The sequence below is a fragment of the Oratosquilla oratoria genome, chromosome 5 (genome assembly GCF_046742065.1).
Source record: "Oratosquilla oratoria isolate Oo_2021 chromosome 5, ASM4674206v1, whole genome shotgun sequence".
Taxonomy (NCBI): Eukaryota; Metazoa; Arthropoda; class Malacostraca; order Stomatopoda; family Squillidae; genus Oratosquilla; species Oratosquilla oratoria.
The window spans coordinates 38,200,635-38,228,486 of record NC_134781.1 but is presented as its reverse complement, the minus strand read 5'-3'; the positions used below and the strand labels follow the sequence as shown (position 1 = coordinate 38,228,486).

Genomic DNA, 27,852 nt, shown 5'->3' with positions numbered 1-27,852 from the left:
CATTCCACGCCTTCATCCATGTAATTTATATAAATAGCAAACATCAGAGCCAATACAGAGCCTTGGGGGACTCTGCTTATCATATCTTCCCAATTTGAGTTCTTGTCTCTAAGTACCACCCTCATTTTTCTTCCGTTCAAGAAATCTTTCATCCATTCCAATAATTTTCCTTGTATTCCACCTATTGTTTCAATTTTTCTTAGCTTTTTGTGTGGTACTTTGTCAAAAGCCTTTCGTACATTCAAGAAAGCACAATCTGCCCATCAGTCTCTTGTATTATTTCTATTAATCCTGAGTATAAGCATTTTAATTATGTAGTACATGATATTCCACTTATAAATCCAAATTGTTTAGGGTTCATGTTATTCTCTTCCAAGTGTTTAATCCATTTGTTTTTAATAACTTTGCATATTTTTGTAATAGTGCTTGTAAGGGATACCAGTCTATCATTTGTTGGATTTTCTGCTCTCCTTTATATATATCTACAATATTTGCTTTTTTCCAAACCTGTGGTACTTTAACTATTTTGAGTGAGAAGTCAATTATCTTGTGTATTTTATCCGTAAGTTCATCTATATATTCTTTCAATATCTATTCATTGGGCCCATATGAATTTCTGACGTCAAGATTCTTTATTTGGTCTCTTATTTTTTTCAATTTAGGGGATCCTCGCTGTCCTTCATTCCAAATTTGTGAGCTTTCAATTGTAAATACAGACCAAAAATGCCTGGTCATTACTTCAGCCATTTCTACATCTGTATATTCTTGGTCTCCTTCACATAGTTTCACTATTTCATGTTTATCTTTTAGTTTGTCATTTACATATCTGTAGAATAGTTTGGCTTGGTCTTTGCATTTGCCTATTATATCTTTTTCAGTTTCTTTTTTCCTCTCATATATCAACATATTCATTTCTCAGTTTGATGTATGTTTGCCATTTGTTAATTCCCCCCCCCATCTTTTCCAGGCTTTGTCTCTTCTACCTTTAGCATCATTACACTTCTTGTTACACCAATACTTTATGTAAACCCTTTTTTGTTTCTTCCTAGGTACATATTCATCTGTTCCATCCTTGTATTTTTCCTTTGCCCCTACAGCAGCAGCAGCATACATCATATGCCACAAATGAAAAAATTCACCAAGAATAGGCATTACATCAAGGGTCAAATATGTGGCAATGACCAAGTAGCCCTATCCTTTGGCTAAAAAAAAAAACACCCATAATTTTTTATTTATTGACAGAACTGGCAACCCCAGCAGCAATTTTTTGGGGGGTAACTTGGGGTATAAAATCGGCCTTTAGGATGTAATTTAGGTGACTGGTGTACAAAACAAAGTATGAGGAGGTGAAGTTGTACTTCGACAGTTAGTCAGGTGCTATTTAGTACGTATTCAGACATATAGAACTGGCAATTTTGCACTACCAATTTTTGTAATAAATGCATAATTCGAAATGTGGCCAGTCAATAATGGTGTGATGGATGCTTACTAAAACATTTACCAAAACAATAAGAAACACCACAATGACCTATCCTCCATGGAGAGAGAGAGAGAGAGAGAAAAAAAAAAAAAAAAAAAAAAAAAAAAAAAAAAAAAAAAAAAAAAAAAAAAAAAAAAAAAAAAAAAAAAAAAAAAAAAAAAAAAAAAAAAAAAAAAAAAAATTACCACATAACTAAGTGATAAGTATTTGCCAAAAAATCCACAAAAACCATTTATAAACACATTTTCCATAAGTGTCAGACTGTACATTGATTTGAATCATCATAAATGTAAAATTCTTTCACTCTCATGAGATTCTAACAAAGCTTCCCTGAAAAATACCTCGTTCAACCCGCGTGAGGAGCGAAAGAAAGTCTACAGATGTTCTACCAAACTTTCGCATGCATATCTTGACAAAATCGACCCAGTTTCTCCACTTCTAGGCTAAGGTGAATCAAAATAAACAAGATTTGTTGGGTGGGAGTGGTTTTTATGCCTTTGTTTTTTGACTACCTAACTTGTAAAGGGGAAAAAAACTTTGGTATATGTATGTACTTGTAAGGGAGACTAGTCTATAGTTTGTTGGGTCTTCCTTAGCTCCTGCTTTATATATTGGCATTTTTCCAGTCTTCCAGTACCTTTTCTTCTTTGAGCATTTTACCTTATATATTTTATCCATTAGTTCATCTATACATTCTTTTAGTATCCATTTTTCAATTCTCTACGGGCTGTTTGATTTTCTGACATTAAAGTTCATTATTTGGTCCCTTATTTCTTTGTGTCACAATTATTTCTTTCATTGCAAAATGATTTATGAGTGTGTTTGCTTGTTGTCTATTTGAGGGTAAGTTGACTGTTGTAATTATTGTTCTGGGGTATTGGTTGCATGTTATTGTGGCAAAGTAGCATGCGGTTGATTCCCTGTCTGGGGGTATTGGCTGCATGTTACTGTGGCAAAGTAACATGCAGTTGATACTTTAGGGTCTATATGGGGCGCCCCTACGGACTGATAGAGGAAAACTCTGTTCATAGAGAAATGATTACACTTTTATACTATGACTATCCCTCCATAAATGCTGTCCCCCCAACCCCTTGTTACTGTCCTGTCCCATTTCTCTGAATATTCATTTCCTTTTTTCACCGACTCTGTGGTGGGAGATGAGAATGCTACCACCAAGTCTTTCCACTTGAATCGTAAAAAGCGACAAAAAATGGGACAGGGATGGGATTAGGAGTCCAACTACCTGTAGCCCCAAAAGGGGACATTCTTGAAAAAATAAGAAGTAAAGGCATAAGAGGGTCTGGGAGTTTTTCAAACAGTACCCTAAGGTTTAGGTCTTTTAATGTGTGTGGATGTGGTACAGATGAGAGTAAAAGGGAAGAGATAGGCAGTATGTTTGTGAGACGATGGATGTGCTGGCTTTGAGTGAAACTAAAATGAAAGGAAAGGGCAACTGAGTTTGGGAGTGTAGCTGGGAGGTACTCAAGAGTGAAGAGGGGATGAGGGAGAGAAGGGGTGGCTATACTAGTGAAGCGATAAGTAAGTGGGTGGTGGAGTGGAAGGAGGTTTCATCAAGGTTGATGTGGATGAAGGTGAAGCTGGGAAGGGAGATGTGGGTTTTTGTAAGTGTGAATGGAGCTGGTAGTGAGAAGAGCATAGAGGAAAGGGAGGCTTTTTGGGTAGATATAAGTGCAGAGGGATTAGGGAGAAACATCAATGTAGTTGTATTGGGAGACCTTAATGCTAGGATAGGAAATGAACCAATAGATGGAGTGATTGGGAAGTATGGTGTTCCAGGTAAAAATTGTAGTGGAGAATTGATGGTGGAGATGTGTCTTGAAAGAGTTGATGATAGCAAATACAGTGTTTTGGAAGAAAGTCCAGCATAAGTACACATGGGAGAGGGTGGTGGATGGAAGGGTGACAGATAGAGTGTTAATGGACTATATAGTGGTGACCAGGAGTATGGTAGGAAGAGTTAAGGATGTACATGTTCTAAGGGGAGAGAGTGGGGGAATATCAGATCATTTTCTGGAAGGTAAATTGCGTGGAGAATAGGTGGAGAAAGAGGAAAAGGGCAGAAGGTAGGGAGGTACTTGAGTGAACTGCTTAAATGAAGAAAGAAAAAAAAAAGAAGGAGTATAAGAAGCTGAAAGAGGAGTGGGAGGGAGTAAAGGATAAAGTAGAACTAGGAGTGGAGGAGGTATGTGGATGGTTCAAGGAGGGAGTCATAAGGTGTGTAAAGATGGTGTGTGGAACAAGGAGGGTGGGAGGAAATAGAAGGAAGGGTAGTGAGTGGTGGGATGAGGAAGCAAAGAAAGGTGTAGAAGAGAAGCAGGCATTCATAGATTGGCTACAAATTAGGACAAGGGAATCGTATGAGATGTACAAAGTAAAGAGAAGGGAGCCTAAGCATAAGATAAAGGAAGCAAAGAGGAGAGCAGATGTGAAATGGGGTAAGAGTATGACAGAAAAGTTTGAAAGCAATAAAAAGATGTTTTGGAAGGAAATTAAAAGAGAAAGAGGAGGGAAATCAAATAGAGAAGAAAAGGTAAAAGGTACAGATGAAGAGATGATAATGGAAGAGAAGGCAGTGAGAGGAAGGTGGGCAGAGTATTTTAGGGAGTTTCTAAATGTGAAGAAGGATAGAGAGGGAAAGGTAGTTGCAGTGGGAAATGCTAAGAAAATGAGAGTGATGAGTGAGGAAAATGGAGGAGAAATAGGGAAGGATGAAGTGAAAGCAGCTGTTAAGATGATAAGAGTAGGTAAGGCACCTGGTTTGGATGGATGCCATGCAGAATGTCTGAAGAAAGGAGGTACAATGATGGTGGACTGGCTGGTGAGGTTATTTAATGTTTGTTCAAAAGAGGGTAGAGTGCCGGAGGACTGGAGGAGTGCCTGTATAGTTCCACTTTACAAGGGAAAGGGGGACAAGAGTGAGTGTAGTAGTTTCAGAGGGATCAGCTTGTTGAGTGTAGTTGGGAAGGCTTATGGGAGGGTTTTGATTGAGAGGATTAGGAGAGAACAGAGGGAGTAATTGGTGAGGAACAGGGTGGATTTAGGACAGGTAGGGGATGTATAGATCAGATTTTTGTGTTAAGATAGATATGTGAGAAACCTATAGGAAAAGGTAAGGATGTTTTTTGGGCCTTTATGGATCTGGAAAAGGCTTAAAACAGGGTAGACAGGAAGGCACTGTGGGAGGTACTGCAGATATATGGGATAGGAGGAAAGCTGTTAAGACCAGTCAAGAGTTTTTACAAGAGTAGTAGAGCATGTGTTAGGATTAGAAATGGAGAGAGCTAATGGTTTGAGGTAAACGTGGGACTTCGTCAGGGATGTGTTATGTTGCCCTGGCTGTTCAATCTTTACATGGATGGGGTGGTGCGAGAGGTGAATGCAAGGTTAGTGGGTCAGGGGTTGGAGATGATTAAAGAAAATGGAGAAAAGTGGGAGGTGAGCCAGTTGTTGTTTGCTGATGACACTGTGCTTGTAGCAGGATCAGAGGAGGGATTGAGGAAGTTAGTGACAGTTTGAGAAAGTGTGTGAAAGAAGGAAGCTGAAGATAAATGTGGGTAAAAGTAAGGTGGTGAGATGTACAAGGGGAAAGAGTTGGAAGTGAGCATTAAGGGTGAAAGACAGGAGGAAGTGGATAGTTTTAGATACTTGGGTGCGAATGTGGCAGGAAAGGGAGGAGTGGGGGTGGAGGTAGAATGTAGATTGAAAGAAGCGTGTAAATGCCTTGGTGGATTGAAAAGTGTAATGAGAAATAGACATCTGTGAATGGATGCTAAGAGGAGGTTATATGAAGGAGTGATTGTGCCAACAGCATTGTATGGGGCAGAAACATGGAACATGAGAGAGGAAGAGAGAAGGAGTTTGAATGTGTTTGAGATGAAATGACTGAGATGTATGATAGGGGTTACTAGGCTGGATAGAGTGAGAAATGAGGTGGTGAAGAGAACGGGTAGAAAGGTACCTGGGAGATAGGGTTGATGAAAGAGTATTAGGATGGTTTGGACACATGGAAAGAATGAGTGAAGAAAGATTAGTAAAAGAAGTGTGGAAGGACTGAACATGAGGGGGCGTCCTAGGATGAGATGGATGGATGGGGTGAAAGGGGCATTACAAAAGAGAGGAATGTCTGTTGAGGAAGGATGGGAGAGGATAGAAGATGGGGGTGAATGGAGAGGGGTTGTGTATAGATGATGCTGTGATGCATCAGGGGGAGTGGATTGGGGATGGGGTGAGGAAGTATGTATGAGAAAAAAATTTGACGCAGCCCGAAGGGATTTCTCCCTGTCTTCTCCTTTTCTGCATGAGGGGATGGAGAGGGGGGTCGCCGAATTTATGAAGTGGACTTGCTGTGGATGTGCTGTGTCTTGCGACACTGCTTCTGACCCAGGGCAGTGGACAGAATGCAGGGATGACCCGTCATCCAGGAGGTGCCAAGATAAGAGGGAGGGAGGAGGGTGGAGGGGAGTGGAATATATAGGAAATGGAATGGGTGGGTGTGGTTTCTATGCCTTTTTCTTTTTGGCTACCCCCTGTGTAGGGGGAAAAAGCCTTTGGTATATGTTTGTAGAGCATGTTGTGTTACTGTTGGATAGAGTAATGGTGTTAAATGTTTTCTACAGTTTGTTGGAGTTTGTTTCGTGATTGTGTTGACAAATGTTTATCAATTTTGTTGTTGTTGTTGTTGTTGTTGTCGTTCCCTAGACTGTCTGTCCGAGCAGTCCCGTCTCCCCAAGGAAGGCCACAGCCGAAACTGGGTTTTCCCATAAATCCTTTATAGAGTGTATGTTGTGTTGTTTGCGTGCATGATTGTGTATAATGCAGTCTTCCATTATGTGTTGTATGGTATGGGGTGAAGTGTTACATCCTGGGCAGCTGTTCACAACACGGTCGTCCAGCCTCTTCTGGTAGCTTAGAAGTGCTGGGTGGTGACCGCATCGCAGTCTGGCCAAGTGGACTCTGTCCTTTCGTGGGAGAGAGGATTCAGAAGGGTGGATATCAGGGGGTCTGGCATGCAGCAGTGTGTTGTCTTTCAGTGTCTTAATGGAGCGGTGAGTGATATGATTATGAATATGTTTCCGGAGGCTGGTATTTGGTGGTTGTGGAGGAAGAGAAGAGAGTATCTGTGCGTAATAAAGGTCTTTGGGTGTAGTTTTAATGTTTCTTGGTGTGTGTGGGTGATCTGCTATGTAGTGTAGCGGGTGTGATGTGTTTGTGGTGGCTGCAGCAAGTGTTTGTGTGCCTCTCATGTCGAGGTGGTCCTTGACTTTGAGGACTTTTGTTTCATGGTGTAAATGGTCTGTAGGTGTTGTATTTGTGCAGCCTGTAATTGTTTTTAGGGCTTTGTTTTGTATGATTTGAAGGGTGTTGTGGTGTGTCTCACTGAGATTAGGAGCCCATGCAGGACTCGCATAATTCATCACTGAGCGTATGCATTGTTTGTATATTGTTATATTAGTTTCTTTGTTTTGTCCAAATGTTGTTCCAGTGATTGACTTAAGTGCGTTAAGTCTAGGTGTGCATTTGTTTTTTATGTTTGTGAGGTGTTGTTTGAAAGACATGGATGTATCGTATGTTACACCAAGAATTTTCGGTGTGTTTGTGTGTGGTATCAGAGTGTTGTTGATGTAGAGATGAGGTATGTATTTGTGTTCTTTTGTCCAGTTGGTGAGAAGTGTTGCTGTAGATTTGGTTGGAGCTATTTTGAGTCTGTCTGTGATGAACCATGTGTTGAGTGTGTCAAGGTAAGGCTGGATTATTTCTGCAGCTTTGTCTGTGTTACGATGTGTGCATGTGATTGTTATGTCGTCTGCGTAGGAAGAGATTTGTATTTCTGAGGTGTCTGGTGTGGGTAAGTCATGCATGTATAGATTAAATAATGTGGGGGATAGAACTGAGCCCTGTGGTACTCCGTTCTTAATGTTTCTTATGTGCGATGATTGGCCATTATATGACACATGAGCATTCCTGCCTGCCAGATAATTGGCCAGCCATCTTTTGGTGTTATTGTGCATGTCTGTGTTATATATTTTATTTGTTAGGTTGTGGCGGGGGATAGCATCAAAAGCTTTACTAATGTCCAATGTTATAAGAAGTGTTCTGTGGTGGGGCCTATCTGAATTGATGCCATCTAAAATTCTTTGTGTGAGGTTTGTCAGAAGAGTGTTTGTGGAGTGTAGTGGCCTAAAACCGTGTTGTGAGTCAGCAAGGGGAATATATGGTGTGACAAGTTTAAGTATTAGGCGTTCAATGACTTTAGAGGGGGTGCAGAGAAGTGTGATTGGGCGGTGCAATGTTGGGATTGTTGGGTCTTTGTTCGGTTTTGGAATGGTGATTATTTTACCATGCTTCCAGATGTCGGGTATAGTGTTGTGTGAATAGCTGTAGTTTGCAATGTTTGTGAGTGCGTGTATACCTTGTGGTCCAATGTGTTTTAGGTGGATGTTGCTTATGTTATCAGGGCCACAGGCAGATGAGTGCTTGAGATTATGCATTATGAGTTTTGTCTGACTGTCTATGAAGGGTGCATAGTCTGAGTCTGTGGGGAAGTCTTTCTTACGTCGAATGGTGCATCGGTCGTCAGGGTGAGATGTAAGATGGCTCGTCTGTGCAAAATGACGTACGAGTGCGTTTGCTTGTTGTCTGTTTGAGGGTAGATTATCTGTTGTTGTGATTATTGCTGCGTGAGAGCGTGTAGTGTTAGTGTTGGATAGTGTGATGCTGTTGAGTGTTTTGTACAATTTGCTGGTGTTTGTTTTGTGATCAAGTGTATTGATAAAGTTTTGCCAATTTTGTGTTTTTTGTTCATGTATTTTATTGGCAATCACAGTGTTTAGTGTTTGCATTTGGTCTGCTATGTTTTGAGGGATAGGTGTGGGGGTATCGTGTTTAAGTGTGTCACGTTGTCCGATTTTGTTGTTGATTTCAGTGTTTAGTGCTTGTATTTGGTTTTATGTTCTGATGGATAGGTGTAGGGGGTATTGTGTTTAAGTGTGTTGCATTGACAGGGCTTGGATTTCTGGTGTGAAGTTTGAGTTGTGTAATTTTCTGTACCCTTTGAGGATGAATTTCTTGTCTGCATTTTGTATGGTTGTATGGAATATGTCCACAGCATTATATCTATGATTGATGTACTGTTTTGTGTCTCAAATTGTTGTTCTGTCTCTTCAGTGAAAACTTCCTAGTTTGCTCTCTTGTAATTGGTGTATATGTGTGTTGTTGGGTATTGTAGAATGAGGTACTCTGTGTTCTTTTGATGGCTGCATCGAGGACAATTTGATTTTATGTACCGAATATAAGCATGCCATGTTGTTTTTACCCCTCCTGAGAAGGATCCTCCTTGGGGTTCAGGTTCAGCATCTTTATTTCCTTCGTGCAGTTTCACTGTTCCATGATTGTCTTTTAGTTTGTCATTTGCATATCTGTAAAATAGTTTAGGTTGGTCTTTGCATTTGTCTATTATATCTTTTTCGTAGTTTCTTTTTCCTCTCTGTATATCAACATGTTCATTTCTCAGTTTGAGGAATGGGGATGGATCAAGGAGGGAGTTACAAAGTATGCAAAGATGGTGTGTGGAACAAGAAGGACAGGAGGAAATAGAAGGAAGGGTAGTGAATGGTGGGATGAGGAAATGAAGAAGGTTGTAGAAGAGAAGAAGCGAGCTTACACAGATTGGTTACAAAATAGGACGAGGGAGTCATATGAGACGTACAAAGAAAAGAAAAGAGAAGTAAAGAAAAAGGTAAAGGAGGCAAAGAGGAGAGCAGATGTAAAATGGGGTAAGAGTATGACAGAAAATTTTGAAAGTACAGACGCTCCTCTACTTACGTTCATTCGTTTTACGTTTGAAGTGACGGTAAAAAAAAATTTTGAGTGAATTTTTTAGTTTACCGCGCTCTCCGTAGTTCAAACGATACTTGCGCACGATGCTGCGTCCATTGTTTACATTGCGCAGACGACAAACTGAACATGCCTTGCCTCCTCCTCCTCCCCCTCCTCCTCCACCATCTCAATTTATGTTGCTTGAATTTAATCTATTTGAAATTAATGTTATTATTTTACAATGTTATGTGTTTAATTAATGATTTAGGGGTGTTTTATAAGATACGGTAATAGAATTTACCGATGTATAGTACAGTAACAACTTACGTTCGGCCGTTCGGAACGTAACTAAAATGTAAGTTGAGGAGCTTCTGTAATAAAAAGATGTTTTGGAAAGAAATTAAGAGAGGAAGAGGAGGCGAATCAAGTAGAGAAGAAAAGGTAAAAGGTGCAGATGGAGAGATGATAATGGAAAAGAAGGCAGTAAGGGGAAGATGGGCAGAATATTTTAGGGAGTTGCTAAATGTGAAGGAGGATAGGGAGGGAAAGATAGATGCAGTGGGAAATGCTAAGAAAATTACCAGGATGAGTGAGGAAAATGGAGGAGAAATAAGGAAGGATGAAGTGAAGGCAGTTGTTAAGATGATGAAAGCAGGTAAGGCACCTGGTCTGGATGGATGCCAGAAATACAGGCGTATGTCAAAAGCAAAAATCCCGATATGATAGGAATAACTGAGACATGGTTAAATGGTACAGAGTTCGAAGCTGAATTTAATATTGCGGGATTTAAACACTTTCATCAGGATAGAAACCACAAGAAAGGTGGGGGTGTTCTATTGTACGTTAAAAACAATGTTCATGCTTGTGTTTTAGAGAAAGTGAAACAGGATGCATTTGATAGTTTGTGGGATGAGTTAACCCAAACAAATGGACAAAAAATGAATATAGGTGTAATATATAGGCCAAAGACATTATCATTAGCAGACGACAAACTGTTATTTCAAGAACTGTCTAGTTTCTGCAACCGGGATTTATTGATAATGGGTGATTTCAATTTTACTGACATTGATTGGATGACCCTTGAACATGGCCATACAGGTAGTCGCTTGATTGATTTTCTTGGTGACAATTACTTAATTCAGCATGTAAAAGAGCCCCCAAGATATGGAAACTTACTCGATCTTTTGATCACTAGCCGCGAAAGCATGGTAACTGATGTAGAAGTCGGTGAATCTGTTGCAAATAGCGATCACAACTTAGTTAGATTCAAACTCCTAAACAATTTTAGAATAGATACTTGTGTTTCTAAAATACCCGATTTCAGTAAAGCTCAGTTCATAGGACTACGTCAGGAGCTTCAGCTTACAGATTGGGAGGCAAAATTAAACGAAAAACCTGTAGATCAGATGTGGGAAATATTTCAAAATACGCTCACTAAGATGATTCAAACTTACATTCCTTTTAAAGACAGACGTCCCCCAAATCAGGCTCGCCCAAAGTGGCTCGACAAAGAAACTGAAAAAAGTATTGCTAAAAAGAGACAGGCTTATAAGAAATATAAGTGCTCGGGTGCATCTAATGACTATGAAAATTATGTATCAATACAGAGAGATTTAAAAAAGACAATAAGGAAAAGAAAACGACAGTATGAAATGAACATCGCTGATAAATCCAAAGAGAATCCCAAAGAATTCTATAGTTACATTAGAGATAAAAAGGTTGTTAGGAATCACATTGGTCCACTATTATCTGCTGACGGTCAACTTGAATATTCAAATGAAGGAATGTGTAATATCTTAAACAATTATTTTAGCTCGGTATTCGTAAACGAAACACCTCAAAGTGAATTCCAAACTGAAACCTGTGAAAAGTCTGGGGTAAACTTACTCACTACGGTAAATATAACAAAAGAAAAAATTAAAAGGTGTATAGACAAACTCAAAGTTAATAAAACACCAGGCCCTGACGGTTGGCATCCAAGAATCTTAAAGGAAATGAAAAATGAGATTGTTGTTCCATTAGAAATTATTTTCAAGAAATCCATCATATCCGGAGTTGTCCCAAGAGAATGGAAGCTAGCTAACGTTACTCCTATATTCAAAAAAGGTGATAAAAAGAAACCAAATAACTATAGGCCTATAAGTTTGACTTCAATCGTAGGAAAAATAATGGAAACTATCATCAGAGATGCTATCGAACATCATTTAGAAAGTAACCGTTTGATAAATGATAGCCAGCATGGTTTCAGACGGAAACGTTCTTGCGTAACTAACTTACTCGAATTCTACAACACAGTTATCTCGAATTATGACAAAAGAAAAAATATAGATTTAGTATATCTAGACTTTGCAAAAGCTTTTGATACCGTCCCATACGAAAGACTACTTACTAAATTAGCTTTGCATGGAATAAGTGGTAGCCTATTAGGTTGGACTAGTAATTGGTTGAATGGTCGAAAACAGAGAGTTGTTTTAAATGGAAAAACTTCTGGATGGAAAAGTGTTGCAAGTGGAGTTCCTCAGGGTTCCGTTCTTGGGCCACTCCTATTCATAGTATATATAAATGATATAGACCATGGACTAAAATCTACTGTTTCCAAATTTGCTGATGATACAAAACTGTGCGGAGTGGCAAATGATCACTCAAACCAATTAGGTATTCAAGAAGATTTAGATAAATTACAGCAATGGTCTGAAAAGTGGCTAATGAAATTTAACACAAGTAAATGCAAGGTAATGCACATAGGTAAAAATAACAGTAAGTACGATTACAAGTTATTTGGTAATTCGTTAACAAAAGTGGATAGTGAAAAAGATCTCGGCGTAATTATCAGTAACGACCTCAAATCATCCAAGCAGTGTATTTCAGCTTCTGAGAAAGCAAATAAGATTCTGGGACTGATTACGCGATCTTTTGATTGTCCATCACTCATTAACAAGCTATATAAATCGTTAGTTCGTCCACATTTGGAATATGCTGTTTCTGTGTGGTCACCGAATCTCATTAAAGACATTGACAGACTGGAAAAAGTACAACGGCGAGCCACAAAACTGATTCCAAATATCAAAAATAAATCATACGAAAATCGACTAAAACACATGAATCTGTTTTCCCTAAAAAAGCGTAGACTCAGAGGTGACTTGATACAGGTCTTTAAGATTTTAAAGGGAATGGACAACATCAAAAGTGACAAAATTTTCACATTGAATGAGAATCAGACAAGAAACAATGGTCTCAAACTATCCGGAAATAGATTCAATTTGGAAGTAGGTAGAAACAACTTTGCCAACCGTGTAGTAAATGAATGGAATAAACTTCCTGCACAGGTAGTGCTATGTAGTTCAGTTCGAAGCTTTAAGAATCAGTTAGATAAATACCTAAGTAAGATGCTGTAATGATTATAATTTATCTTATATTATTTGTTTTTGTTTTGTTATAATTTGTCTGTCTGATTTTCATTTATTATTAGTTATATGTCAATTTATTATTATTTACTATTTACCTGTTTGTTTATTATTTAACTATACCTATGCAATTATTTATGTATTTTATTTGTTATTTACAGCTTGTTAAGTGTAGTTGGGAAGGCTTATGGGAGGATCTTGATTGAGAGGATTAGGAGAGGAACAGAGGGAGTAATTGGTGAGGAACAGTGTGGATTTAGGACAGGTAGAGGTTGTGTAGATCAGATTTTTGTGGCAAGACAGATATGCGAGAAAGCTATAGGAAAGGGGAAGGATGTTTTTTGGGCCTTTATGGATCTGGAAAAGGCTTACGACAGGGTAGACAGAAAGGCACTGTGGGAGGTTCTGCGGATATACAGGATAGGAGGAAAGCTTCTCAGAGCTGTCAAGAGTTTTTATGAGAGTAGTAGAGCTTGTGTCAGGATTAGAAATGGAGAGAGCGAGTGGTTTGAGGTGAAGGTGGGATTTCGTCAAGGATGCGTTATGTCACCCTGGCTGTTCAACTTATACATGAATGGGGTAGTGCGAGAGGTAAATGCAAGGGTAGTGGGTCAGGGATTGGAGATGGTTAAAGAAAATGGAGAAAAGTGGGAGGTGAACCAGCTGTTGCTTGCGGACGACACTGCGCTTGTGGCAGGATCGGAGGAGGGATTGAGGAAGTTGGTGACAGAGTTTGGGAGAGTGTGTGATAGAAGAAAGCTGAAGATAAATGTGGGTGATGAGATGTACAAGGGGTGAAAGTGGCAGTAGTCTGGAAGTGAGCATTAAGGGAGAGCAACTGGAGGAAGTGGATAGTTTTAGATACTTTGGTGCAAATATGGCAGGAAAAGGTGGAGTAAAGGTGGAGGTAGAATGTAGATTGAGAGAAGCGAGTAAATGCCTTGGTGGATTAAAAAGTGTAATGAGGAATAGACATTTGGGAATGGATGCTAAGAGGAGACTATATGAAGGAGTGATTGTGCCAACATCACTGTATGGAGCAGAAACATGGAACATAAGAGAGGAAGAGAGAAGGAGCTTGAATGTGTTTGAGATGAAGTGTCTGAGAAGTATGATGGGGGTTACTAGGCTAGATAGAGTGAGAAATGAGGAGGTGAGGAGGAGAACAGGGGTGGAAAGGGAGTTGGGAGATAGGGTTGATGAAAGAGTATTAGGATGGTTTGGACACATGGAAAGAATGAGTGAAGAAAGACTAGTAAAGGAGGTATGTAAGGCAGATGTGGAGGAAGTGAACATGAGGGGACGTCCTAGGATGAGATGGATGGATGGGGTGAAGGGGGCTTTGGGGAAGAGGGGAATGTCTGTTGAGGAAGGACGGGAGAGGACAGAAGACGGGTGAATGGAGAATGGTTGTATATGGAAGATGTTGTGATGCATGAGGTGGAATGGACGGGGGAATGGGGGGTGAGGTAGTGTGTGTGAGCAAAATTTTGATGCAGCCCGAAGGGATTTCTCCTTGTCCTCTCCTTAATATGGGGGGGATGGAGAGGGGGGGTCGCCGATTTAATGAAGCGGCCTTGCTGTGGATGTGCTGTGTCTTGCGGCACTGCTTCTGACCCAGGGCAGTGGACAGGGTGCAGGGATGACCCGTCATCTAGGAGGTGCTAAGATGGGAGGGAGGGTGGATGGGAGGGAGGGTGGATGGGAGGGAGGGTGGAGGGGTGTGGAGTGTTTTCAGGGATGAAATGGGTGGGAATGATTTTATGCCTTTTCCTTTTTGGCTACCTCCCTAGTAAGGGGAAAAAAGCCTTGGTATATGTATGTATGTATCTTTTCCAGGCTTTGTCTCTTCTATCTTTAGCATCACTAGAAAGAGGGGGGGTCGCCAACTTATATGTAAATGTGTAACCTGTGCCCAACATTATTGGGTGGTATTGGACCCCTTAATCTAGTCTCCACAATTCCCATTATGTCTGGTTTTTCATCTAACAGGTAATCATCTAGTTCATTCAGTCCTGAAAATAATCTGTCACTATAGGCCACTTTTATTTATTTATTTATTTTTTTTTGCCCATTCTGATGTACCATTTTCTCAGTCTCATGTTGATTACCCTCCAATAGAATTCCTTACTTTTGGTTTCCATTCTCTTCATGTTTTTTTTTCTTAGCTTCATCTTTTAGTGTCTTCTCTTTTTGTAATTCCTGAACACTCATTTCTCTTTTTATCCATATCTTGTTGTAGTGTTCACAAGAGAGGGTTTATGTTAAATGTTAGTTCAACGGAATATGCATACATAAATATACCAAAGGCTTTTTCCCTCCTTACATGGGGTAGGGGGGGGGGGCTTAGCCAAAAAGGCATAGAAATCACTCCCACCCATTCCATCCCCTACATATTCCACTCCCCTTCACCCTCCCTCTCATCTTGGCACCTCCTGGATGATGGGTCATTCCTGCATCCTATCCACTGCCCTGGGTCAAAAGCAGTGTCGCAAGACACAGCACATCCACAGCAAGGCCGCTACATTAATTCGACGACCCCCCTCTGTCCCCTCATGCAGAAAAGGAGAAGACTGGGAGAAATCCCTTTGGGCTGCATCAAATTATTTCTTATACATACTTCCTCACCCCCCCCATCCCCCACCCACTCCCCCTCATGCATCACAGCATCATCCATTCACAACCCTACTCCATTCACCCCTATCTTCTGTCAAAGGATTACAAAGGCGGAGACCTTTTGATCCATATCTAGGTCGGATGAAAAAAAAAAAAAAAAAAAAAAAAAAAAAAAAAAATCATAATAATAAATTAAAACTATAATAATGTAAATAACAAATAAAATACATAAATAAATGCATAGGTATAGTTGAATAACAAACAAACAGGTAAATAGTAAATTATAATAAATTTACATATAACTAATAATAAATGAAAATCAGACAGACAAATGATAACAAAACAAAAACAAATAATATAACATAAAGTATAATCATTACAGCATCTTACTTAGGTATTTATCTAAATGATTCTTAAAGCTTCGAACTGAACTACATAGCACTACCTGTGCAGGAAGTTTATTCCATTCATTAACTACACGGTTGGCAAAGTTGTTTCTACCTACTTCCAAATTGAATCTATTTCCGGATAGTTTGAGACCATTGTTTCTTGTCTGATTCTCATTCAATGTGAAAATTTTGTCACTTTTGATGTTGTCCATTCCCTTTAAAATCTTAAAGACCTGTATCAAGTCTGAGTCTACGCTTTTTTAGGGAAAACAGATTCATGTGTTTTAGTCGATTTTCGTATGATTTATTTTTGATATTTGGAATCAGTTTTGTGGCTCGCCGTTGTACTTTTTCCAGTCTGTCAATGTCTTTAATGAGATTCGGTGACCATATGGAAACAGCATATTCCAAATGTGGATGAACTAACGATTTATATAGCTTGTTAATGAGTGATGGACTTTTGAAATCAAAAGATCGCGCAATCAATCCCAGAATCTTATTTGCTTTCTCAGAGGCTGAAATACACTGCTTGGATGATTTGAGGTCGTTACTGATAATTACGCCGAGATCTTTTTCACTATCCACTTTTGTTAACGAATTTCCAAATAACTTGTAATCGTACTTACTGTTATTTTTACCTATGTGCATTACCTTGCATTTACTTGTGTTAAATTTCATTAGCCACTTTTCAGACCATTGCTGTAATTGATCTAAATCTTCTTGAATATCTAATTGGTTTGAGTGATCATTTGCCACTCCGCACAGTTTTGTATCATCAGCAAATTTGGAAACAGTAGATTTTAGTCCATGGTCTATATCATTTATATATACTATGAATAGAAGTGGCCCAAGAACGGAACCCTGAGGAACTCCGCTTGCAACACTTTTCCATCCAGAAGTTTTTCCATTTAAAACAACTCTCTGTTTTCGACCATTCAACCAATTACTAGTCCAACCTAATAGGCTACCACTTATTCCATGCAAAGCTAATTTAGTAAGTAGTCTTTCGTATGGGACGGTATCAAAAGCTTTTGCAAAGTCTAGATATATTAAATCTATATTGTTTCTTTTGTCATAATTCGAGATAACTGTGTTGTAGAATTCGAGTAAGTTAGTCACGCAAGAACGTTTCCGTCTGAAACCATGCTGGCTATCATTTATCAAACGGTTACTTTCTAAATGATATTCGATAGCATCTCTGATGATAGTTTCCATTATTTTTCCTACGATTGAAGTCAAACTTATAGGCCTATAGTTATTTGGTTTCTTTTTTTCACCTTTTTTGAATATGGGAGTAACGTTAGCTAGCTTCCATTCTCTTGGGACATCTCCGGATATGATGGATTTCTTGAAAATAATTTCTAATGGAACAACAATCTCATTTTTCATTTCCTTTAAGATTCTTGGATGCCAACCGTCAGGCCCTGGTGTTTTATTAACTTTGAGTTTGTCTATACACCTTTTAATTTTTTCTTTTGTTATATTTACCGTAGTCCTCTCCCATCCTTCCTCAACAGACATTCCTCTCTTTTGTAATGCTCCTTTTACCCCATCCAGAAGACGCAGTGAGGCAAAAGATAAAGAGACAAAGCTTGGTAAAGATGGAGAGAGAGAGAGAGAGAGAGAAAAAGCAAATATATATATATTATAGAAATGAATATGTTTAAGTGCAAAGAGAGGACAAAAGGAACTATGAAAAAGATATCATAGAAAAATGTAAAGAGCAACCCAAACTATTCTATAGTTAAACATCAACAGGAAATGGTGAAACTATGCCAAGGAAATACAGAATACATAGAAGATCTAGAAATGGCCCATGTCATGAATAACCATTTCAAGTTGGTTTTCACTAGAAATGGCCCATGTCATGAATAACCATTTCAAATCGGTTTTCACTAGAAAGTACATCAGTGGGATGAAGTGAAGTGTGATCTCCCCCGATGAGCGAAATAATAACACAAAAAGAAATAGTGGATCAATTAACAAACCTTGATATTAGAAAATTGCATGACCCAGACAGAATTGCAAATTAGATACTAAAAGAATGTAAAGAAGAATTAATGGACAAAATATATAACATAAGTTGCTCACTTAAAGAAGGAAAAATACCAGAAGATTGAATGCCAACATTGTACCAATATATAACAGAGGAAACAAGGAAAAACCAACTGTTACAGACCGGTCTCACTAACAAGCATTGTAGCCAAAATCTGTGAGAAAATGATCAAAAATAGATAGGTAAAACACCTGGAAGAAAATAATATAATAAACCCAAGACAATTTGGGCTCAGACAGGGAAGATCATGCACCACAAATTTAATCTGTTTTTACTCAAGACTAATAGATATAATACAAGAAAGGGATGGATGAGCTGATTGTGCTTTCTTGGACTTACAAAAAGCCTTTGACAAAGTACCACAAAAAAAATATTAAAAAAATTGGAAAACATAAGAGGGATACAAGGCAACCTACTAAACTGGATGGAGGATTTCCTGAATGGTAGAAAGGTGAGAGTAGTACTAAGAGAAAAATATTCAGGTTGGGAGGTGATTAGTGGAGTTCTGCAAGGATCTGTATTGGTTCCAATAATGTTCACTATTTATGTGAATGACATGGATGATGTGGAATGTCATGTGAGCTTCTTTGTAGACAATGCTAAATTGTTGAGGAAAATGAAAACCAAAATGGACTGCGAACCACTACAGGGAGACCTGGACAAGGTTTGGAAATGGAGTCAGAAATGGGAAGTTGACTTCAACATTAAGTGTACATAATGGGGTTCGTAAAAAGTAAAAACAGAATATCAGGACAATATACAATTGGAACTAAGCAGGTCAAGAAAGTGGGACCTGAAAAAGATCTGGAAGTAATTATCTCAAACAACTTGTTCTCTGATAAACAAAATTGTCGGAGAATCCTATAACTTGCTAAAATAAATAAAAGTGGCATTTACCTATTTGGATGAAGAAATTATTAAAAAACATTAGTTACACTAACAAGGAATATGTGGCGACATTATGGTTACCTAGTGCCAAAAATAATATAAAGAAAATTGAAAGAATAAAGACAGCAACCACAAAAATGGCTCCTGCACTTTCAAACTTGTCATAAAACTTGCTAAATTGGAGTTACTGACTTTGGAGCAAAGAAGAGAGAGAGGCAACCTACTGACCAGCTATAGAATCATGAAGGGCATGGAAATACTTGATAGAGAGGACTTGTTAAATTGGGACAAGAGAAAAACGAGAGGACATGGAAAAAAAAACTCAAAAAAGAGAGTTATAGAAGAGATTTGAAGAACAGTTTTCCACACTGAGTGATGGACACTTGGAACAAACTGGACAAAAGTGTGTGCAAAAACCATACACAAATTTAAGAGCAAACTTGACACTGCAATATACAAAGGTGGGTCACCATGAGCGTAGCTCCCCTTCATGTAAGATACAACTAGGTAAATATGAAACACATACCATAGTATCTCCTCCTTTGTCTTTGTCATGCCAAAGTCCCCACCGAGAATCAAGATTCTGGATTATTTTGGCTGACAATTTGATGTCAGAACGAACTACAGCTTTATGAGATGTAATACCATTCACAGTTCGAATGCGTCGACTAAGGTCCCGATTAACAATGGCACCTAATTCACAGTCACGCAGCTGTAAGGAAAGGATTGAAAAATTATTAAAATATGCACACTAATATATTTCTATATATAAAATCTAGTTAGCAAGACCTTCATAATCAATTTATACATATATATTACAAATTTATTTAATTTAGGCACTCAGTTAATACTATCCACATAGTTGACTAGTTGACGGCATAATTTTTACAGTCAATATGTTAGGTGAGGAAGAGAACGGGGGTGAAAAGGGAATTGGGAGATAGGGTTGATGAAAGAGTATTGGGATGGTTGGACACATGGAAAGAATGAGTGAAGAGGTGTGGAAGGCAGAGGTGGAAGGAGTGAACATGAGGGGGGTCAACCAAGGATGAGATGGACGAATGGGCTAAAAGGGACATTGGGAAAGAGGGAAATGTCTGTCGAGGAAGGACAGGAGAAGACAGAAGGTAGGGGTGAATAGAGAATGGATGTGTATGGATGATACTGTGATGCATGAAAGGGAGGGTGGGGGATGGGGGGTTGAGGGAATATGTGTGAAAAACAATTTGATGCAGCCCAAAGGGATTTCTGTCTTCTCTTTTTCTGCATGAGGAGATGGAGAGGGGAGGGTCTCCAATTAAATGAAACGGCCTTGCTGTGGATGTGCTGTGTCTTGTGACACTGTTTCTGACCCATGGTAGTGGGTGAGATGCAGGGATGACCCATCATCCAGGGGGAGCCAATATAAGAGGGAGGGGGGGGTGGGGTGAATGGAAGTGGAGTATGTGGGGATGGAATGAGTGGGAGTGGATTTTATACCTTTGTTTTTTGGCTACTTCCCTTGTAAGGGGAAAAAAGCCTTTGATATATGTATGTTAGGAACTTTGGTGACACCTTGTGGATGGAGCAGATTTATATAGTATTTTTTGATGGTTGGAAACTAAAAAAAGAATGTTGATAACCTTTTCCTAATTCTTTTTTCTGATGCCCTCCAAACATCTTGTCCCTAAGGGTAGCACTGGTGATTGTTGACAAAATATAATCGTTTATCATCTTGTGGCAGGTTACAAGAATCCAGCAACCATATTTCCCTAAAGTGTTACAAATGGCAACTAAATAGGGTGGAGAAACAAGACTTGGAACCTGGGAGGCAATGGAGCTGGGCCTGCAATACCACCCATGGGGATTGAGACTGGAGGCTTCAAAAGACCACCTTCTCTTACCCTTACCATTACCCGAGGACTTTTTGGGTAACATGTGGGAAGGCTGATGTTTTTGTTAAGTCTATAATTTTCCCCCTTATGAAGGAGGTAGCCAAGTCAAAGGCACATACCTACTTCCACCCATTCCATTCCCATCCACCACCCTTTCCTCCATCTTATCTTAGCTACTCATGGACAAGTTATCCCTGTATCCTGCCCACTGCTCTGGGTCAGCAGCAATGTAGCAAGACAAAGTACCTCCACAGCATGGCTGCTTCACTTAATTATTGACTCCCTTCTTTGTCCCCTCACACAGAAAAAGAGAAGACAGAGAGAAATCCCTTTGGACTGTGTTAAAACTATCATTCACACATAAGCACCCACCCCCACCACCACCACCCCATCCCCCACCCCTTCCTTGCATAGTACCTATCTCCTGCCTACTCCCTTCCTTGCTCAACAAACATCTCCCTCTTCCTCAATGCCCCATTCACCCCATCCATCCATCTCATCCTTGGTTGTCCCCTCAAGTTCACTCCCCCCACCTCTGCCTTCCACACCTCTTTTACTTATCCTTCATCACTCATTCCTTCCATGTCTCTGAAACCTCCCAATAATCTTTCATCAGCCCTATCTGCCATCTCCTTTTCCACTCCTGCTCTCCTCCTCACCTTGTTTCTTACTTGATCCAACCTAGTAACCCTTACCATATCTCTCAGACATTTCATCTCCACCTCATCTTTGCATCCATTCCTAGATGTCTATTTCTCATATCACTTTTTAATTCCCCAATCAATATACAACTTACCTCCACCTCCACTCCCTTTCCTGACAAAGTGACCACAAATACCTAAAGCTATTCACTTCCTCCAGACTCTCTCCTTTTAGACTCACTGCCATCCTGAACCCTTGTACATCTCACCTTACTTTTACCCACATTTATCTTCAACTTTCTCCTACCCCATACTTTCCCAAATTCCATCACTAACTCCCTTAATCCTTCCTCTGACCCTGCCACAAGTGCAGTGCCATCAACAAACAACTGGCTCACCTCCCACTTCAAATCTGTTCCCTCCCATCCTCCTCATCCACATACCATCTCTGCACACTGTCAATTCCTTTTTTGAAATACACCCTTGCTTCTTCTACTACTTTCCTTTCCTCACCACCTCCCACACTTCTCTCAGCTTCTGGTTCCTTCCCTTTTTTATTCTTATTCAATGGTATATCTCAGCACCTCTCTGCCTCCTACCCTTTACCTACACTCTCACTTTCCCTTTTACCAAAAATTGATCACTCTTTTGCTCTCTTCCCTAAAAATATGAATGTCTAAAACTCTTCCAATCCTTCCTCTGGATATATATAGTCCCTTAATGCCCTTTATAGTACCTTAATTCCCTATCAACCTACCTTCCATCCACCACCCTTTTCCATGAATACTTATGTTTGGCAATCTTTTTAAACACTGATCAATTCCCTTTCTAAACACATCTCCACCATCATCTCTTCACTAAAATTTCTACCTGGCACCCAAAACTTTCCTACTACTCCATCTATTAGCTCATCTTCTACTTAAGCACTGAGACCTTCAACACTACTAGTTACAGTCCTCCTAAAACTCTCTAAGCACTCATTTAAACTGATTCAAAAGGCCTCCCTTTCCTCCTAACTTTTCTATCTACTAAGACCATATACATTCATAAATTTCCTAACTTTTCTCTCTACTAAGACCATATACACTCATAAAAACCAACATCTCCCATCCCAGTTTCACCTTTGACCACAAAATCCTTGAAGACTGTTACCTTCACTCTACCACACACTTTCCTATCCCATCAATTACCAACAGAGCCACTCCTTCCTCCCCTTGCATATTTATCACTCCTGACACTTTCCACCACACTCCCAAACCCAAATCTATCTTTCAACTTTGTTTCATTTACAAGGGAGGTAGCTAAAAAACAAAGGCATAAAATCCACTCCTACAAAGTAGACAGAAAAGGATGAGAAAGGAAAAAATTAAAGACAGCTTATACCAACATAGAATGATTTCAGGACTGAAGTGGTTTAGCCTTGTCTTTCGGCTACCTCCTGTGTAAGGGGGAAAAAAGCCTTTGGTATATGTATGTATATGTATGATTTGGGGTTGTCTGTCCTTAACCACTTCCATACGGTGACGCCTACGTAGGCGGCATGAGGAGCAAGTGGGTACTCGATGTTGCCGACGTCGCCATCTTGATTATATTTATTGTAGTCGTACCTACGTAATTTTCATTCTCTCTAAACTGGCTTCAGCAGTTTTCTATGGTTATCAAAATACACGGGTGAAAGAGAATGAACGATTGAGCACTGACTTTATTTTTTATAATGCGATTATTATGACGCAACATCGCACATCGGGCAGCTAATGCTGCCAGACGTGCAATGTGCCCCGTAGTGAAGAGGTTAAACAGGATGTAAGTATGAATCATCTTTGTAAGCGCATTTTGAAATATTTCCCATATCTGATCTACAGGCCTTTCGCTTAATTTTGCCTCCCAATCTAAAGGCTGAAGTTCCTGACAGTCCTAAGAACTGAGCTTTACTGTAATCAGGTATTTTAGATACACAAGTATCTATTCTTAATTTTTTTTAAGCATAAGTTGTGATCACTACATGCAATAGTTTCATAAACTTCTACATCGGCTATCATGCTTTTGTGGCTGGTGATCAATAGATCAAGTAAATTTCCATGTCTTGTGGGCTCTTTTACATGCTGAACTAATTGTCACTGAGAAAATCTATCAATGTCAGTAAAATCTGAATCATCCATTATTAAGTCTTGGTTGCAGAAACTAGACAGCTCTTGAAACGTTTTGTCGCCTGATAATGATGTCTTTGGCCTATATATTACACGTACATTAATTTTTTGTCCATTTGTTTGGATTAATTCATGTGGGGACGACCATGGTTGAGAGAGATGGATGAGGGTAAAAGGGGCATTGGGAAAGAGGGGAATGTTTGTTGACGAAGGATGAGAGAAAACAGAAGATGGGGTAATTGGAGAATGGGTGTATATGGATGATGCTGTGATGCATGACAGGAAGTGGGTGGGGGATGAGGAGTGAGGGGGTACATGTAAAAAAAAAAAATTTGCAGCCTGAAAGGATTTCTCCCTGTCTTCTCTTTTTCTGCATGAAGGAATGGAGGGGGGGGGGTCACCGATTTAATGAAGCAGCCTTGCTGTGGATGTGCTGTCTTGCGACACTGCTTCTGACCCAGGTCAGTGGGCGAGATGTAGGAATGACCCATCATCCAGGAGCCAAGATAAGAGGGAGGGAGGTGAATGGGAGTGGAGTGTGTATTTACCTAGTTGTATTATACGGGAAGGGAGCTATGCTCATGGTGACCCATCTTTGTATCTTTCAGCATGAAGTTTTTTTTTAAAACCTTGAATAGTGTTTGCACACAGTTTCCACATCTAATTTATTCAAGGTATCCACCACTCTTATATGGGAAGCCCCCCCGATCTCTTCTATAGTTATCCTTTTTGAGTTTCTTTTCATGTCCTCTTGTATTTCCATTGTTGCATTTTAATAAAACACCTCTATCTAGGATTTCCATTCTTTTCATGATTCTATAAACAGTCTCTTCTTTGTTCCAGAGTTGGTAGTTCTAGTTTGGATAATCTTTGTTCGTATGCTAATTTGGAGAGAGTTGGTGCCAACTTTATTGTTGCTTTTTGTATTCTTTCTAATTTCTTTATACAGTAGGACCTCTCATTAATGGACGTTAATTAGCTGTGTTTTCGGTGTTTTTGGTGCTGTTGTTTAGTCCATGCAATCACTATGCCACCCAAAAACCACTCCAAAACACCGAAAATACAGCGAAAACACTGCAAACACAGCTAATTAATGTCCGTTAATGAGAGGTCTCACTGTATTCTTTTTAGTACTGGGTGTCCATAGTGTTGCTGCATACTCCAGTTTTGGTCTTATTAGAGTAACTAATATTTTTTTTTATCATTTCCTCATCCAAGTAATCAAATGCCATTTCCATTTACCTTAATAGGTTGAAGGTTTCTCCAACTATTTTATTGATACGTTTGTTCGGTGTCATGTCTTTGCTGATTATTACTCTAAGGTCTCTTTCCGAGTTCACTTTTTTTTTACTTCACCAAATTTATAATTTCTTGATATTCTATTTTTACTTTTTCCAAACTCCATTATACTACACTTCTTGTTGATACTGAAGTTTACTTCCCACTTTTGAGTCCATTTCCAGATTTGTCTAGGTCTAACTAAAGATTCACAATCTTCCTCTGTTCTTACTTTCTTTAGTATTTTTGCATCATCTGTGAAGAAATTCATATAACACTCCACTACTTCATCCATGCCATTTATATATATGGCAAACATGATTGGAGCCAATACTGAACCTTGTGGGGCACCACTTATCATTTCTTCCCAATTCAAGTATTTGTCTCTAATTACTACCCTCATTTTTCTCCCAGTCAGGAAGTCTTCCATCCATTCCAATAATTTTCCTTTGATGCCACCTTTTGATTCTATTTTTCTAATTAGTTTTTTGTGTGGTACTTTATCAAATGCTTTTTGTAGGTCTAGAGAGGCACAGTCTACCCATCCATCCCTTTCTTGTATTATTTCTATTAGTCTTGAATAGAAGCAGATCAGGTTTGTTGTGCATGATCTTCCTTGTCTGGGTTATTAGCTGCATGCTGTTATGGCAAAGTAGCATGCAGTTGGTACTTTAGGGTCTATATGGGGTGCCCCTACGGACCAGAACCACACATCATTTTGTCTGTGATAGAGGAGGACTCTGATCATATGAAATGATGAAACTTTTATTATACTGCTACTGTCCCTCAGTTATGCTGTCCCCCAACCCCTTATTGCTGTCCTGTACCATTTCTCTGTATTTCATTTCCTTGTTCCACCTACCCTGTGGTGGGGGAAAAGAATGCTGCCACCAAGTATTTCCACTTGGATTGTAAGAGGCGAGAAAAACAGGACAGGGATTGGAACCAGGCATCTTTCTCCCTGTAGCCACAAAGGGGACATTCCTAAAAAAAGTAAAGGCATAAGAGGGTCTAGGAGTTTTCCAACCAACACCCTAAGGTTTGGGTCTTTTAATGTGCGTGCATGTGGTACAAATGTGAGTGAATGGGAAGAGATAGGTAGTATGTTTGTGAGAAGAAAGATGGATGTGTTGGCTTTGATTGAAACTAAGTTGAGAGGGAAGGGCAAGTGTGAGTTTGGGAGTGTTAGTGGGAGGTTCTCAGGAGAGAAGAGAAGATGCTCAAGAGAAAGGGTGGCTATACTAGTACGTGAAGACATAGGTAAACGTGTAGTGGAGTGGAAGGAGGTTTCAAGGTTAATGTGGATGAAGATGAAACTGGGAAAGGAGATATTGGTTTCTGTAAGTGCATATGGGTCTGGTAGCAAGAAGACTGTAGAAGAAAGGGAGGCTTTTTGGATAGATTTAAATGAGTGCATAGAGAGATTAGGGAGGAATGTCAATATAGTAGTATTGGAAGACCTTAATGCTAGGGTAGGAAATGAACCAACTGACGGAGTGGTTGGGAAATGTGGAGTTCCAGGAAAGAATCGTAGTGGAGAGTTGATGGTGGAGATGTGTCTTGAGAGTTGATGATAGCAAATACAGTGTTTCTGAAGAAAGTCAAGCATAAGTACACATGGGAGAGGGTGGTGAATGGAAGGGTGGTATAGCATTACTGGACAATGTAGTGGTAGTTAGGAGTATAATATGAAGAGTTAAGGATGTACATGTTCTAAGGGGAGAGAGTGGGGGAATATCAGATCATTTTTTGGTGGAAGGTAAGTTGAGAATGGAGGATAGATGGAGAAAGTGGAAAAGGACAAAAGGTAGGGAGGTGCTTAGAGTGAACTCTTTAAATGAGAAGGAAAAGGAGGAGTACAAAAGAAGCTATGAGAGGAATGGGAGGGAGTGAAGGATAGAGTAGAACTAGGAGTGGAGGAGGAATGGGGATGGTTCAAGGGAGTCACTAAGTGTGCAAAGATGGTGTATGGAACAAGAGGGATGGGAGGAAATAGAAGGAAAGGTAGTGAGTGGTGTGATGAGGAAACGAAGAAGGTTGTAGAAGAGAAGCGAGCTTTCACAGATTGGTTACAAAATAGGACAAGGGAGTCTTATGAGAGGTACAAAGAAAAGAGAAGTAAAGCACAAGGTAGAGGAGGCAAAGAGAAGAGCAGTTGTGAAATGGGGTAGGAGTATGACAGGAAATTTTGAAAGTAAAAAAAAAAAAAAGGATGTTTTGGAAAGAGATTAAGGGGGGACTGAACACCTTAACAAAAAAATTCATAAAAAAAAAAAAAAAAGTTTATAGTCTTTGAACTTGAAACTGTCAGGTTTTGTTTAAAATATAGGTAGAAATATATTACGAACCCGAGAGCTTGCTAAATCTTGACGTCATAAAGTTATGACGTAACTTTTTTCTGACGTAACTGAATACATACATTGTATTTTTTGTACTACAGACTTCTGCTTTTTCATGGTAATACTTAAAGGAAAGGGGAAGGATGTTTTTTGGGCCTTTATGGAACTGGAAAAGGCTTACGATAGGGTAGACAGAAAGGCACTGTGGGAGTTTTTGCGGATATACAGGATAGGAGGAAAGCTTTTAGGAGCTGTCAAGAGTTTTTATGAGAGTAGTACAGTTTGTGTCAGGATTAGAAATGGAGAGTGTGAATGGTTTGAGGTAAAGGTGGGATTTCGTCAAGGATGCGTTATGTCGCCCTGGCTGTTCAACTTATACATGGATGGGGTAGTGCGAGAGGTAAATGTAAGGGTAGTGGGTCAAGGATTGGAGATGGTTAAAGAAAATGGAGAAAAGTGGGAGGTAAGCCAGCTGTTGTTTGCAGACGACACTGCACTTGTGGCAGGATCGGAGGAGGGATTGAGGAAGTTGGTGACATAGTTTGGGAGAGTGTGTGATAGAAGAAAGCTAAAGATAAATGTGGGTAAAAGTAAGGTGATGAGATGTACAAGGGGTGAAAGTGGCAGTAGTTTGGAAGTGAGCATTAAGGGAGAGCGACTGGAGGAAGTGGATAGTTTTAGATACTTGGGTGCAAATGTGGCAGGAAAAGGTGGAGTGAAGGTGGAGGTAGAATGTAGATTGAGAGAAGCGAGTAAATGCCTTGGTGGATTAAAAAGTGTAATGAGGAATAGACATTTGGGAATGGATGCGAAGAGGAGACTATATGAAGGAGTGATTGTGCCAACAGCACTATATGGGGCAGAAACATGGAATATAAGAAAGGAAGAGAGGAGTTTGAATGTG

The 27,852-nt window shown here is 39.5% G+C and overlaps 1 protein-coding gene across 6 annotated transcripts in view; it reads right to left on the bottom strand.

The window, feature by feature from the left end:
* The window catches only part of Ars2 (arsenic resistance protein 2), a 314,986-nt gene that overhangs the window by 136,739 nt on the left and 150,395 nt on the right, over positions 1 to 27,852 (bottom strand). For all 6 annotated transcript variants that reach the window (XR_012966393.1, XM_076185179.1, XM_076185183.1 and 3 more), the window contains exon 12: positions 19,196 to 19,381. Coding sequence is in view for 5 of the 6 variants with exons in the window: in XM_076185179.1 (XP_076041294.1) it covers positions 19,196 to 19,381 (186 nt within the window). In the remaining variant the exon portion in view is untranslated. The remainder of the gene's footprint in view (positions 1 to 19,195; positions 19,382 to 27,852) is intronic.